The sequence below is a fragment of the Cervus canadensis genome, chromosome 27, assembly GCF_019320065.1.
Source record: "Cervus canadensis isolate Bull #8, Minnesota chromosome 27, ASM1932006v1, whole genome shotgun sequence".
Classification (NCBI taxonomy): Eukaryota; Metazoa; Chordata; class Mammalia; order Artiodactyla; family Cervidae; genus Cervus; species Cervus canadensis.
The window spans coordinates 34,926,825-34,942,819 of NC_057412.1; the positions used below are offsets into that span (position 1 = coordinate 34,926,825).

Genomic DNA, 15,995 nt, shown 5'->3' on the forward strand with positions numbered 1-15,995 from the left:
AAACTTTGCCTTTAAAATGTTACCTGACATTTTTTTCCTTTGATTTTTATCACAGATAATGAAAATGGTGAGATGTTGGTTCCAGAATACACAATGAAACAATAGTAACAAACAGAATTATATATAAGTTAGTGTGTGTGTGTGTGTGTGTGTGTGTGTGTGTATATATATATGTATATAATTTAGTATAAGAGAAAGGTGGCATTTCAAATCTGGGAGAAAAAAGATATTGTAACAACTGAAGAGTCATTTGGGAAAAACAAAATTATTGAACCAATTTTATTGGTTTTATTTTATTTTCAAAAAGCAAAATTATTGAACCAATTATTGTATACCAAATTAAATTTTAAAAGATTTAAATAAAAAAAGAAGCCTTAAAAACACTTGGATATAGTACAGATTGACATTTGTAAACTTGGAGGAGGAGAAACATTCAAAGCAGGACAGTGAGGCCACAAATCACAGACTGAAAAATAATAAAATGGGAAAAATAAAGTAGATCTTACTATATTCAGTTTTTAAAGAGATGTTCTACAAAGTTAAAGACAAAAAAAAAACACCAAACCAAACTAAATGTAATGAAAAATATTTGAGAAACATGGGACCAAAAAAAAAAAAAGAATCCTTAAAAAATTACTGTGTAAATAATTAGACTCTAATAGAAAAAAGGGCATTGGGTTATGATGGGTAGTTCCTTATAGAAAAAATTTAAATGGCAATAAGGATATTTTATAACTTATCTTCAGTAGTAATAAAAATAATAAATCAACACTGAGGTAAAAAAGTATTTATTAGTTTGGTGGAGATGTAAAAGATTTATAATGATTAAAATCTGGAGGGGAAAATGGCAACCCACTCCAGTATTCCTGCCTGAAAAATCCCATGGACAGAGGAGCCTGACAGGCTGTAGTCCAAAGGGTCACCAGGAGTCGGACACAGCTGAATAATTGAGCATGATGATTAAAAAAGTGCTGAAAAAAATGTGGGGTGGGGGACTTCCCTGGCAGTCCAGTGGCGAAGCCTGCACACTTCCAGTATAGGGGGTGCAGGTTCGATCCCTGATGGGGAAGTAAGATCCTACATGCTGCGCTGTGCAATCAGAAAAGGAAAGACGTGGGAAAACATCAGCCTTTCAGTCCTCCAGTGGTGTAATCTGACATTAGTTTTTATGAAGTAAAGTTTGTAGTATGTCACATTTTAAAATGTGCTTTACCCATTGATCCAGCAGCATGACTGTTAGGAATTTATTCTGGAGAACTAATTCAATAATTGTATTTCTTGTAATAATGAAAAATTGAAAATCACGTCTTTGGCCATTGAGTGGGAGTTGGTACAACAAGTTATGATAGAATTATTCAAAATAATAGTGTAATTGATGAAAGTAGTAAGAGCTTACACATACATTATAATACAGGGAATCCCTGGCGGCTCAGTGGTGATTCAGCTCAAGAATCTGCCTGCAATGCAGTAGATCGCCTGCAATGCAGGACACTTGGGTTCCATCCCTGGGTCAGGAAGATCCCCTGGAGAAGGAAATGGCACCCCACTCCAGTACTCTTGCCTGGGAAATCCCATGGACAGAGGAGCCTGGTGGGCTACAGTCCATGGGGTCGCAAGAGTCAGATATGACTAAACCATAGCATAATATAATACTTTCATAGCTAACACTTTACTATGTATGTGTCATGCACTATTGTAAGCACTTCATAAATTGATTGACAGAGAAAGAAACATGTATTCTTAAATCTTTGATTCTTTTCTGTTTAAAAATACACATGTGCCTGTGCTTAGTTGCTCCGTCGTGTCCAACTCTTTGCGACCCCATGAACTACAGCCCTCCAGGCTCCTCAGTCCATGGGATTTTCCAGGCAAGAATATTGGAGTGGGTTGCCATTTCCTTCTCCAAAAATATACATAAATATGTATATGTAGAGAGACAGTCACATTAGTGTATGTTTGTGGATGTGTATGTCTGTATGTGTGTGGGATAGGCACAGAAAAGCACCTCTCACTGACCTGTACATCAAATAGTGATCATCTCTAGACTGTGGAATTACTGGTAATATAAGTGTTCTTTCTTTATACTCTCTGCTTTCTGAATGTTTGGCAATTAGCATGTTTTAATTGATATATTCAAATAATTTTAATGGAAATATCACACAGTGCCCTGACGTTACATAATGCTCACGAATTATTTGATTTCTCCCTTAAGCTATCTTAAATATGACCACTATATTAAGAATGATACATTTCATTTTTGTCAGAATGAAAAAAAACTTGAAAGAGAGAAAAAGAGGCAAAATACAGAAGACAGTGATGGCTGCCCCCTGAAGCATAAAATGGAGCATGAGCAAATAGAGACGCAGAGCCAGATCAGTGACAGTAGCCAAAAAACCAATGAGTTTGGAGTAGTAGAAAATTATAAGGAGGCATTAACACAGCAGTTGGAAAATGAAGATGAGACAGACTGGAGATCATCAGAATCAGGTGATAAATCTAGTTATTAAAAATATATAATTTATTTATTTTTATGGTCATTGTGTTTATTTTTAAGTTTTATGTATTATATGTGACATGTAAATAACATATATAAAACTTAAAAATACTTTTTTGTCATGGTTATTTTCACAAAGAAATGTGACGTAAGATTTTTCATCTCCAAATGCAATGTTTCTTATGTTTTTTTCATGAATTTTAGTTCATCATTAGTTTGCTAATTTATTATTTTATTTATGATGTCTTAAAACCTAGCCCTTTGTAACTGAAAAGAATTTCAGCTGAAAATTGCATTTTCAATAATTAGGAATATTGCATAGCCCCAGGAATCCTTAGAGTGTATTTATTTATTTATTTTTTTATTAGTTTAGTAAAAAATTTTATTTTTTTTTTATTTTTTAATTTTTATTTATTTATTTATTTATTTATTTTTTCAGTGGGTTTTGTCATACATTGACATGAATCAGCAATAGATTTACACGTATTCCCCCATCCCGATCCCCCCTCCCACCTCCCTCTCCACCCGATTCCTCTGGGTCTTCCCAGTGCACCAGGCCCGAGCACTTGTCTCATGCATCCCACCTGGGCTGGTGACCTGTTTCACCATAGATAATATACGTGCTGTTCTTTCGCAACATCCCACCCTCACCTTCTCCCACAGAGTTCAAAAGTCTGTTCTGTACTTCTGTGTCTCTTTTTCTGTTTTGCATATAGGGTTGTCGTTACCATCTTTTCTAAATTCCATATATATGTGTTAGTATGCTGTAATGTTCTTTATCTTTCTGGCTTACTTCACTCTGTATAATGGGCTCCAGTTTCATCCATCTCATTCGAACTGGTTCAAATGAATTCTTTTTAACGGCTGAGTAATATTCCATGATGTATATGTACCACAGCTTCCTTATCCATTCATCTGCTGATGGGCATCTAGGTTGCTTCCATGTCCTGGCTATTATAAACAGTGCTGCGATGAACATTGGGGTGCACATGTCTCTTTCAGATCTGGTTTCCTCAGTGTGTATGCCCAGAAGTGGGATTGCTGGGTCATATGGCAGTTCTATTTCCAGTTTTTTAAGAAATCTCCACACTGTTCTCCATAGCGGCTGTACTAGTTTGCATTCCCACCAACAGTGTAAGAGGGTTCCCTTTTCTCCACACCCTCTCCAGCATTTATTGCTTGTAGACTTTTGGATAGCAGCCATCCTGACTGGCGTGTAATGGTACCTCATTGTGGTTTTGATTTGCATTTCTCTAATAATGAGTGATGTTGAGCATCTTTTCATGTGTTTGTTAGCCATCTGTATGTCTTCTTTGGAGAAATGTCTGTTTAGTTCTTTGGCCCATTTTTTGATTGGGTCATTTATTTTTCTGGAATTGAGCTTCAAGAGTTGCTTGTATATTTTTGAGACTAATCCTTTGTCTGTTTCTTCATTTGCTATTATTTTCTCCCAATCTAAGGGTTGTCTTTTCACCTTGCTTATAGTTTCCTTTGTAGTGCAAAAGCTTTTAAGTTTCATTAGGTCCCATTTGTTTAGTTTTGCTTTTATTTCCAATATTCTGGGAGGTGGGTAATAGAGGATCTTGCTGTGGTTTTAGAGTGTATTTAAAACGTTTAAAATTCTTGGAGGGTTTGTTTTGTTTCTCTTAATCTTCCAAAAGTTATAGTCAGCGTCATTTTCTTTATTTACTTGTGATTTTTAGGGGATGCAGACATAACTGAACATTTGGCAGAAACCAACACAATACTGTAAAGCAATTATCGTTCAATTAAATTTTAAAAATATAACTTAAAAGCCATTTTATTATCAAATATCCATGTTCCTCTTATTTTAATATTATATGAAGTCTTTAATTTACAGTTACTTTTCTTTTTTTAAGCTAGTTACGTGCTTTAACAGGAAATTTATGTCTTTTGGTGTCATAGAGAGAGACCATTTGGACTCACACAACCCGAGGTAGCATCCAGACTTTCTCATCTGCTAGATGTATGTTATGTTATATGGTGTTCTTCAGTCCTTGTTTTTCTCATCTCAGAAATGGAGTTTTCATTTTTTTTTTTTTTCAACCAGGCTTTTAGGTTTCCTTATAATAAAAGTAACCCTACAATGTTCCTAGCACAGGGCCTGACACATGAGAGATGCCCAGGAACCATTGCTTCCTTGCCATTCTTAGTTGGTGATACAATAACTAGGTATATGATGTATTTCTAAGAATGGTATATAAGAATTTTTGTATAGTATTAAAGAGTTTATGAAGACAAGGTCTCAGTCCCTGAGATGCAGAGTACCTAACATGGGTGTTTTGCTATATAAAAATACTTAGATTTGAAAGTTATACTTTTTGTAATTTGAGAAGTTGGGGTATCCACATTTGTACCCATATCACTCTGTTAACAGAGTAAAACAAAATGTAGACTTAAAGTGGCCTCTAAATATATTGGAAGAGCTCTTTCTAATAACACTAATACATTGTTAAAGAACAAAATGGTTTGGTAGATGATTTGAAAATATTAACATTGTTATTTCACATAGCAATCCTGAGGTATATTTTTCTCATTATGTAGAGTAGGACAGCAGGGACTTGGAAATGTTGAGTAATTTGAGATCACACGTCTCACCTGTGACTGTGCTGAGATACACTTCCCTCAACTTGCGATTCTCTGTTGCATAGTCTGTGCTCTTCCATGACCCTGACTTATTGCCCATGCTAAAGTACCATATGATTCTGGAAGCTCTCTTTCCTTTCTCCCAGCTGCAAAGCTTATAGCTTTAATTGTAAAAGGATGTCTCTGTTTATATCTAGAGTAAAATGTTCTCAAGTGACACTAATTTATTTTGAAAAATAATGAGTTTCCAAATATAATTGTATTTCTTACAATGTTTTATAGGTTTATATAAAACTTTATAGGTTTCATAGATGTTGGCTGTTTCTTGTGTAACATAATTTCCATTTTATAAAATGTATTATATGTATAAATTTAGTGATTTGGGATTATCAATTAAAATATTTCAGTGGCTCTGCTGTTTGATTATTTAAGTACTATATCATCCTGGTTTATGTTGTTAAAGTTTACATGTTAACAACATAGATTCACTTAAAATGTCTATATGTGCTAAGTGAGAATCTGTAAATATTTAGAAAGATTAAGATTCAATTCTGTAAGCTCTAATATGAGTTTTGGTTACATACATTTATATTGAACATCTTGGGCATTATTTTCATAGATAAGATGCTTTGGTTTGATTAGGGTCTTTTTTCACATTTCAAAGGATTATTTTTGGGCTTAGATCTGGAATCATTCTGTATATCCTACTGAGACAAACCAATACCTGTCTTTCTCCCCCAGGTCATCCGTAGCTTTGTAGAAGTCTCTGTAATTAGATAATCCTATTTATTTATTATGACACTTGAAAAAAAATGTTACTTTTGGAAATATGTATTTTTTTTTGTATTCTGAATCACTTCTCATTGAACTTAAAATATGACTTTTTGCCACTCACATCATATTTATTAATCATTCATTCAATAAGCAATCACTTACAAATTTATTCTTAGAAAAGGCAAGTTCACAGTTCATTATTGGTAACAATTTTTAAGTTGAAGTTACATTTCTATGGTAATAATAATATCAGTATTCTAATTCTGTTCTTTTTTTATTATAGAAGTAACTTTTTCCAAAAGGCATAAAGTTGCATGTTTATATTCTTATAGATGGCAGTAAAAAGAAAACCAAGAAACTAAGGATGAAAAGGAGCCACCGTGTAGAACCTGTTAATACAGATGATTCTGTTCCTAAGAGTCCAACACCACCCCCACCTCCTCCTCCTGGTGAGTAAATTGATATTGATACTGAATTTAGAAATATTGCCTTAAACAGTGAAGAAAAATTTTAAAAATCATGTAGTTTTTATTCAGGGTATTCATAATCTTGTGAATTTGTGAGAAAGGTAGAATTCTTTGTTCTGTCTACTTAGTTCAGAATTTATCAACATAAATATTGATTTTTTTTATTCAGAAAAAAATGCTTTATGAAAGTAAAAAAATAGTAAAAATTAATAAGACATCTTTTTCATCACTAAGCATTGTACCTCACATATTCAGTAAATACCTTACAATGTATATGTTTGTAGTTTCCTTTTAGTCTTGCTAGAAGGCGTAAGATGGTAACATTTTCCTTTGAGCCCCATTTTAAGACTCATTTTTGATATTCCATTTAATAGTGTACATTTCTTTTAGCTTCTGTTTGGACTTAGGTTAGTAGCCTAAGGTTATTTATGATGGTGGTGAGGATGCTTATATTTTTAACTAAAGGGAAACAAAAACTTAAAGCAAGTATTACCAACCTAAAATTACATTCTAAAACAGAAACCATTTAAAATGGGTTTGTGGTTATTTGGTACTCTGTCATTCAATATGTATGAACTGACATTGAAGCTGTATACATTCCTGTCAAGAGAGGGATCCTCTTAACAGACCTAAGGAGATATTGTTTAACAGTGTTTTTAAATGTCTTTCTTTTTCTTCAGTTGGCTGGGGAACCCCCAAAGTCACTAGACTTCCAAAACTTGAGCCTCTTGGTGAAACACGTCATAATGGTAATGCCAAAGCATCAGTTTTCAAATATCTATACATATCACGTTCATTTATCTTTACCTTGTTACTTCAGTAAATTTTTACTTTGGGGAGCCTTTCAAATCCACAACCATCCTTTTTCATTTTACTTCACTTTCATTTATTTAATTTTTTATTCTTAACTGCCCTTTGCCTCAATATAGTTTGATTTAACATTTATCTTAGAAAACAGAAGTAAAGACCATCATAGCTTGTGTTTATCCATTATATATTAATATAAATAGTTGTAAAAGAGAATGGTTTTAAGGCAGCTTAAATATGAGACAGTACAATTATGGTGTTTAAAACTTCATTGTCCTATATATGCTCATATACTCAATGATGCATGCATGCTAAGTCACTTTAGTCATGTCCGACTCTTTGCAACCCCGTGGACTGTAACCTGCCAGGTTACTCTGTCCATGGAATTCTTCAGGCAAGAATACTGGAGTGGGTAGCCATTTGCTTCTCCAGGGGATCTTCCCCGCCCAGGGATTAAACCCACATCTCTTATGTCTCCTGCATTGGCAGGAATGTTCTATACTACTGGTGCCACCTGGGAGGCCCCAGTGATGGTGAAAGGGAAAGTGAAGTCGCTCAGTCGTGTCAGACTCTTTTGTGACCCCATGGACTGTAGCCTACCAGGCTCCTCCATCCATGGGATTTTCTAGGCAAGAGTCCTGGAGTGGGTTGCCATTTCCTTCTCCAGGGGATCTTCCCGATCCGGGGATCGAACCCTGGTCTCTCGCATTGCAGGCAGACTCTTTACCATCCGAGCCACCAGGGGATCCGTAATTGCTCTTTCTCTGCTTCTAAGGATACTCAGCTGCTGAAATTACAATAAAGTAAAGAGTAACACAGTTTGTAAGATCAGAAACCAAATCAGTAAACCAAATAAAGTTCAGTTTAATAAAAGTGAAGTTGCTCAGTCGTGTCCAACTCTTTGCGACCCCCTGGACTGTAGCCTGCCAGGCTTCTCCGTCCATGGAGATTTTCCAGGCAAGAATACTGGAGTGGGTTACCATTCCTTCTCCAGGAGATCTTCCTGACCCAGGGATTGAACCCACGTATCCCGCATTGTAGGCAGACGCTTTACCATCTGAACCACCAGGGCAGTTACTAAAGTCTTCACTGAATCAAGAAAACACTTCTTTGGATGAAATTAACATAAGGTGTAGTACAGCCAGTATAGGATTTAAGAGTTCCGCCTGGAAACTTGAAGAAGGACAGTGGGGAATACAGAGCTGCCCTTTACAACAGGCAGAAGTTCTGATTTCTAACATGCAAAAGGATGATTTATACATATAGAATTGTAGTTCAATAAAATTCATCAAGAACATCTCATTTCCTTTTTGATAACTCTGTTTACCTAATCTTGGTTTCCTAAGAAGATCCATTTACTAGAAAAGAAAAATTCAGAAGTTTAATCTTTCAAAAAGCATTATATATAATTTGAAATTATAGCAAACTATATAAACTATTTTATTCAAAAAGTATTTAAATTTAAATGTGCTGGTTGCTTTCTTTTTCTGAATACTGGATCAATAATGAAATATTTCTTCATAATCATTCAGTTCAGTTCAGTTGCTCAGTCGTGTCCGACTCTTTGCTATCTCATGGCCTGCAGCATGCCAGGCTTCCCCGTCCATCACTAACTCCCAGAGCTTGCTCAAGCTCATGTCTGTCGAGTTGGTGATGCTATCCAACCGTCTCATCCTCTGTCATCTGCTTCTCCTGCCTTTGGTCTTTCCCAGAATCAGAGTCTTTTTCAATGAGTCAGTTCTTTGCATCAGGTGGCCAAAGTATTGGATCTTCAACTTCAGCATCAGTCCTTCCAATGAATATTCAGAACTGATTTCTTTTAAGATTGTCTGGTTTGATCGCTTTGCAATGAAAATTAGATTTTTTAAATTTCTAAAGACAGAAGGTTCGTCCTTCAACTTCAAAATAACAGTGAAGTCACATGTCTTTTTGGTGCTAACTTTACATCATGATGTTTTCGTTGACTATGATAGATTAGTTCCTGTTTGTTTATATTTTGAAATTGTATGTGTTAGAATATATTATCAGCTTAAATATTCACTATGTTGTTAGAAACAATTAGGTAGTGCTAATGTATGTGTATGTAAATATATATACATGTGTACATGTGTGAGAAGAGTTAATAAGCAGAAGAAATAAACTAGTCAAAGATGGAGAGGTGGGAAAACACATTGCTTAATTTGGAAAATAGTATAAAGTTACTTGTGACTAGATCTTAGGTTCACGTAGGTGGAACAGGTAAGAAATAGGAAGTTTAAAGTTATAGAGAGATACTAAAACTAGAATTATGGCTTATAGCCAGATTGTTTAGGGCCTCACATGTATATTTAAGATGTCTAGACTTGCTAAGTTTACAAGAGACAATATACATTTTTAATAGGAAATAGTATTACAAGAGTTATTGTTTAGGAAAGTAATTTTTGTCACTGTGTATCGACTAAATTGTGCCCATACCTAAGGTTAGGATCCCAGTTAGAAGCTATTGCAGTAGTCAGAGTGATAAGTGAAGAATGGGAATTGGAATGGAGAATAAAAAATGTGTTGAGAGAATATTGAACAGTTATAAGTTCTATATGAAGAATGAATGTATGGGATGAAAGAAGAGAGGAACAGAATATTATTTGGCTGAAGGGGCTAGAAGGTTGGTGCTATCTCTAATGCTGACAATATATGAGGAGAAAGGAAACTTGCTTTGGAGGTGTCTGTAGGCTTCTCTATTTGGAAATGTCCATATATCAGTGCAAATAAGATTCTGGAACTCTGGAGAAAGGGGACTCAGGTGGGTGGAATGGTATGTAGGTAGTTTTTGTTTTGTTTTTCAGTTGTCATCATATAATAGAAATGCTTTGTCCCTAATAGATGTTGTATATTTGTTTACTGAATGAATGCAGTTGAAGGAATGATAGTTTCCTGTTTCTGAGGGATAGTGTGTAAAATAAGGAGAAAAGAATGGTAGCATCTGGGGGAACATTAGTTAAAAGCAACTAAAAAAGAGATTGAAAATGGGCTAATAAGAAGGTTGTTTTTTGTTTTTGTTTTTCTTTGCTCTCCTATATTTTTAAATTAGAACTCCTAGAAAAGGATTATAATGAATTAGTTAAATTTTAAGACCTCTGTTATTCTAACATATCAGTTAATTTTAAGTAGATCAATAAATTTAACTTCTCAAAGCAGAGAATTAAACATTCTAACTTCACAAGTTTTAAAATATCTTCATTATTTTTTTCCCATAAATTTTAAGTCAAAGTATACCTTGTATAGCTAAGAAAAAGTATGATCAACTCTGTTTTCATTATGGAGAAGAAAGTCAGTATAATAAATTTAAAATTGTAATTAAAAAGTTTAAATTAGTTTTTAGTATTTGTTGTGAGATTTTTGTTTGTGATGCTGATAGTTGCCAATTTTACCATCACATCCTCTTCTTTTTCCTAACTGTATTAATATATATTTATTTGAATGTGGTTAATGGGAAGTAGACAACAGACATATAATGAGCAAAGGGAAATAATTAAGTTAACTGCATTTGGGTTTGGCACTTAAAATTTATTGAGATGAAAAATAATTTTTTATAGTCAAATTAGGAGTTAAGGCAGATTTTTATTTATGCTTTGATTATAGACATTGATTCCTTGATGACAATTCAATTTTACTTTTCTAATTGCTTTATTTTCTGTAAACCTTACTCTGGGTAATATGTAAGACATGCATTCAGAGAATACACTTAAAAACTGAATCTATATTCACTTTGTAAATACTCTTAATCCATACTTCATAAACATTACGCATTATGAGAAATAAACATTCTGTTGGCCAAAAATGCCAAGTATAAAACTAAAGAATATTTTCAAATCTTAAAATATGAATGAAGATATTTTGTATGTTAAGTTTGAAGCCCTTTATTAAAATGGGTATCAATTAATTTGGTCATATCAGTTGGTCAGTATGGTCAACTTATATCCCCTACAGTTAAAACAATAAGAAATCTGTTTCATATAAAATGATATAATTTTCTGGCAATGATATAATACAGAATCAACTGCAATTGATACTTCTTGTCACGTGTATGTGATTTGGGTACTTTTCAATTTTAGAAGTAAAACATAATATTCATTCTGGTTTAATCATGAGTTCTGTGATGTGTCAAAATTCTCATTAATTTTGAAAGCAAGAAATTAGAAAAGGCATACTTTAAATTTATCAAAATAATTGTACCTTATAATTTTATTAATAGTAGTATTAATAACTGTATACTATGTCCCTGGCATATTGATAAGCACTTTTAAGTACATTATCTCATTTTAATTCTTCTAATAGCCTTGTCAGATGGGCAGTTTTGTGTGTGAGAATCCTACACCCAAGCTCACATAGCTATAAATGACACAGAATTTGAAGTTAGGTCTGTTCAGCTTTGAAATCCATACTTCTAATTCATTTTATTAACATTGTTATATTAAGATTTGTTAGAGCATAATGGCAGCTTAGTATTCGCTTTAAATTTATAGTTGCTTGAACAATCATTTTCTAGTTTTTTTTAAGGAGAGAATATACAGTTTATTTAAAATTTTTTAAGTAATGACATAATTGTGGCAAATATAGCAGTGTCTGTGGTACGCTGGTGGAGGCTGCATACTGATGACACAAGAGCACCTCTCGTTGTTGAACCAGATTGATGCTCAAAATGAAGTGGGGTGTACATGATGTTGGGAAGTCTCATTATTGGTGGTGCTGACCTTCATCATTTGAATAAGGTGATATTTGCCACATTGTAAAATGTTACTATTTTCTTTGTAATTAGTAAATATCACTGAAGTGATACTTTGAGATTATGTAAATATTCTGTTCTCCACAAACTTTAGCTTCTGTTTTAGCATCTGTCATTGGATTGTGTGTGCAATAATTTTTACTGTGGTATTTGCCTAATTGTAATTTTCTGTTACTCTTTCCTTCATTGAAATTTATTCAATTTCATTATTTTATTTTTTATTTTTTCCTTCCAGTTTTATTGAAATATAATTAATCTAAAGCAAGCACTGTATAAGTTTAAAGTGTATAGTGTAATGTTTTGACTTACATACATCATGAAATGGTTGCCACAGTAAATTTAGTAAATGAAATGCATTATCTCATACAGATTAAAAAGGAAAAAAAAAGAAAAAAATTTTTTTCCTTGTGATGAGAACTCTTAGGATTTATTCTTTTAACAACTTTCATATATAACATACAGCAGTGTTAATCATGTAATTATATTAATAATGTTTTACATTACATTCCTAGTACTTATTTTATAGCTGGAGGTTTGTACCTTGACCACCTTAATCACCAAAGATACAAAGATTATTACTGACTGTATTCCCCACTCTGTACATTTCATCCCTGTGACTCATTTATTTTGTAACTGGAAACTTGTACCTGTTAATTTCCCTCACCTATTTCACTCATTCCTGCACCCCAGCTGCTGCCTTGCCATCCCTCTCCTTTGTCCAGCAACCGTCCGTTTGTTCTCTGTCTGACTCTGTTGCTGTTTTGTTTGTTCTTTTGTTTTTTGTTTGTTTTTTAGATTTCACAGATAAGTAAAATTATACACTATTTGTCTGTCTTTGACTTATTTCACTTAGCATAATACTAAGTCCATCCATGTTGTCGAGAATAGTAAGAGTTCCTTGTTTTTTATGGCTTAATTATTGTGTGTGTGTGTGTGTATCACAACTTTATCCATTCCTCTGTTGAAGGGCACTTAGTTTGCTTCCATATCTTGGCTATTGTGAATAATGCTGTAATGAATATAGGGGTGCATATATCTTTTTAAATTAGTATTTTTGTTTTCTTTGGGAAAATACCCAGAAGTAGAATTGCTGGATTGTATGGTAGTTCTATTTTTAATTTTTAGAGGAATCTCCATACAGTTTTGCATAGTGGCGGCTGCTGTGCTGTTTACATTCCTACCAACAGTGCATGAGGTTTCCTTTTCTTCACATCTTCGCCAGTGTTTGTTATTTGTGTTGTTTTTGATGATAGCTATTCCAACAGGTGTGAGGTGATACCTCATTGTGGCCTTGATTTGCATTTCCTTGATGATCAGTGATGTTGAACGTCTTTTCATGTGTCTGTTGGCCATCTGTCTGTTTTCTTTGGAATAAAGTCTTTTCAGATCTTCTAGCCCACTTTTTAAATTTTTTTTTTGGATATTGAGTTGTATGAGTTCTTTGTGTGGTTTGGATATTAACTCCTTACTGGATGTATTATTTGCAAGTATCTCCTCCCATTCAGTAGGCTCTTCTTTTGTTGATAGTTTCCTTGCTGTGTGAAAGCTTTTTAGTTTGATATAGCCCCACTTTTTGACTTTTCCTTTGTTTCTCTCGATTGAGGAGACACACCTAAAAAATATTAAGACCAATGTCAAAGTGTGTACTGCCTATGTTTTCTTATAGGATTTTTATGGTTTTGGATTTTATGTTTAGTCATTTAAGGTTTATGTTTGTATACAGTGTGAGAAAGTGATCCAGTCTGATTATTTTGCACATGACTCTCCAGTTTCCCCAATACCACGTATTGTCTTTTCTCCACTATACATTCTTGCCTCCTTTGTCATAGACTTTTGTTAGTGGCAGCCTTAGAGTTTGCAATATACATTTACAACTAATCTAATTTTGCAAGCTGTTTTCTAGGGCATGTTCTTGCATGAGGTGCTAGTATCTATTTAAGACCCCCTTAGGCCACTTGGCCAGACAAAATGGATGCTGAGGCAGCAATACGATGGAGCCGCTTAGCTGAACGATGGCACGAGCGGAACTGGAAATGGGCCCCTTAATACATTTTTAATATATTTATTTCAAGTGACCTTGAACAGCTTTTCTTCTAGAATAATTTTTGGGTCATAGGCTAGAAAAACTGAAGTTTCCTTATGCTATTAAAATTTATAAACCAATTTATGATAATTAAGGGTTAGGAACCTATTAGGAAGTACAAATTAAGACAAATATGCCCTAAATCAATGAACTATACTGAAGTATCATTGTAAAATACTCCTAATACCAGAACACTAAGATAATTAGCTTTTCTTACCAAATTCTTAGAAGTAATAAACACTGGCTAAGAACACGGATTGTACAAACACTGACTTTATCAGGGCTTTGTCAACAGGTTCCTTTAGTTTTGGATGTTTGTTATTTGTTTTGTTCTGATGTGAACACTTACTTGGAAATAATATATATATTAGGTGCAGCTTTATATTAAATCAGTAGAGATTAATTTATAACCTCGAGTTAAAAATTTGCCCTAGTGGTTGTTTTTTGAATTTATTCAAGTTTTTTCCAATTCAGAGTTTTTTTTCCCCAATCTGCCCTGTGCATTGCTTCACTTACAAGGTCAGAGTTTCTTACTCTTTTAAAGGTGTTGGTTGGAAATAAATGAATTGTGTCAGAAATCTTATTTACCATAACAATTACGTATTTTTGGTATACCTTCTTTACATAGATTTCTATGGAAAGCCACTGCCTCCCGTGGCTGTGCGACAGAGACCTAACAGTGATGCTCACGATGTCATCTCATAACCAGGTCATATGGATGTGCTCTCTTTACATCAGCAAGATGAACTGCAGGGCCTTCTTTCTCAACAGAGGAAAACCTTGAACATCGATGACTGGGGCAAGATAACCATAACAATATCAGTGAGCCAAAGACCTGACTGTTCTGATCATTAATTACTTATCCATGGTCTTCATGGTTTAAAAAAAAAAGACCAGCAAGTGGGATGAGCGTTTGGAACAAGTTAGCAAGAGTTAGTGTTGACTCTGGTTTATACATCCCCACTCATGGGTGTATTCCTGAAGGAAAACCTGTTCAGAAAAAGAGCCAATGGACTCTGTACACTTCCTTTACTATTTAATAGTCTTTATTTCTTTATTTTAAATGTTTGTAAGATATATGTGCATGGAAAGGGGATTCTTGGGAATTTATAACCTCAATTTTTAACTTTTTATATTTTTCTAGAAATTTTGTTTAAGGATTTTAATTACTATGATATTGACTGTGCACTTTTCTATAGATGGTTTGTTTCAACTGTGTCTGGAAAATGGAATTGATTTACTTGACAGACACGAACTATACAAACGAGATATATTTATATGGTTTGAAGTATGTTTTATAATAGTATTGTTCTTTAAGTATACATCTTAATTTGACCTTAAGATACTTTTAAAATAGATTCTCAGATTTTTATTTTACCAAATTTTGTTATTTGAAAGCACTAATTACTTGAATGTTTGTTGCTGTTTGTTTTCTTTGATGACATTCCCAATAAATGAAAGACACTTGCAATTCCTTTTGACTTAAATGCTTTTTAAGTTAATAGAAATGTTTTATGAGATACTATTAAAAGTCCCAGTAAACCCCTCTTTCAAAGATTAGATCTTTTCAGAAATCAAGGTGCTCCTTCTCACTCCTTGTTCTGTCAGAAGTTTTAGTAACTCTTGTAGGTTATTCTACCTCTTTTGTGTCTTGAAATTAAAGGCAGAAAGACCAAGAAAGCTACTATAGTCCAAAACTTTATTTTATAAGTGGGAAATGCTTGGGTACTAACAAAATAAGAATAAATGTTGGTTTAAGTTACATTTATAAAGAAACAATTACAAAATAATTAATTTAAAATAGTAGTACTTCCCTTGCACTGAAGAATGGCATTTATATGTTCTGTCTTCCAACTGGCGTTGAGACAAACTTTTAGATATTTTTTGAATAATAGATTAAAATGTTTAATTAAAAGCATCCATATACATCAAGGTGAAAATACTCTAAACAGAAATCACCTTGTTAAAACTGGTAAGTCAGTTTGGCAACTTATACTGATA

The 15,995-nt window shown here is 33.6% G+C and overlaps 2 protein-coding genes across 6 annotated transcripts in view; one reads left to right on the plus strand and one right to left on the minus strand.

The window, feature by feature from the left end:
* The window catches only part of ARL13B (ADP ribosylation factor like GTPase 13B), an 81,066-nt gene extending 65,597 nt beyond the window's left edge, over nucleotides 1-15,469 (plus strand). For all 5 annotated transcript variants that reach the window (XM_043448635.1, XM_043448634.1, XM_043448637.1 and 2 more), the window contains 4 exons: nucleotides 2,265-2,487; nucleotides 6,208-6,324; nucleotides 7,023-7,091; nucleotides 14,623-15,469. In XM_043448635.1, the coding sequence (XP_043304570.1) occupies nucleotides 2,265-2,487; nucleotides 6,208-6,324; nucleotides 7,023-7,091; nucleotides 14,623-14,699 (486 nt within the window). In that variant the 3' untranslated portion in view covers nucleotides 14,700-15,469. The remainder of the gene's footprint in view (nucleotides 1-2,264; nucleotides 2,488-6,207; nucleotides 6,325-7,022; nucleotides 7,092-14,622) is intronic.
* The window catches only part of STX19 (syntaxin 19), a 46,002-nt gene that overhangs the window by 24,069 nt on the left and 5,938 nt on the right, over nucleotides 1-15,995 (minus strand). The window lies entirely within an intron of this gene.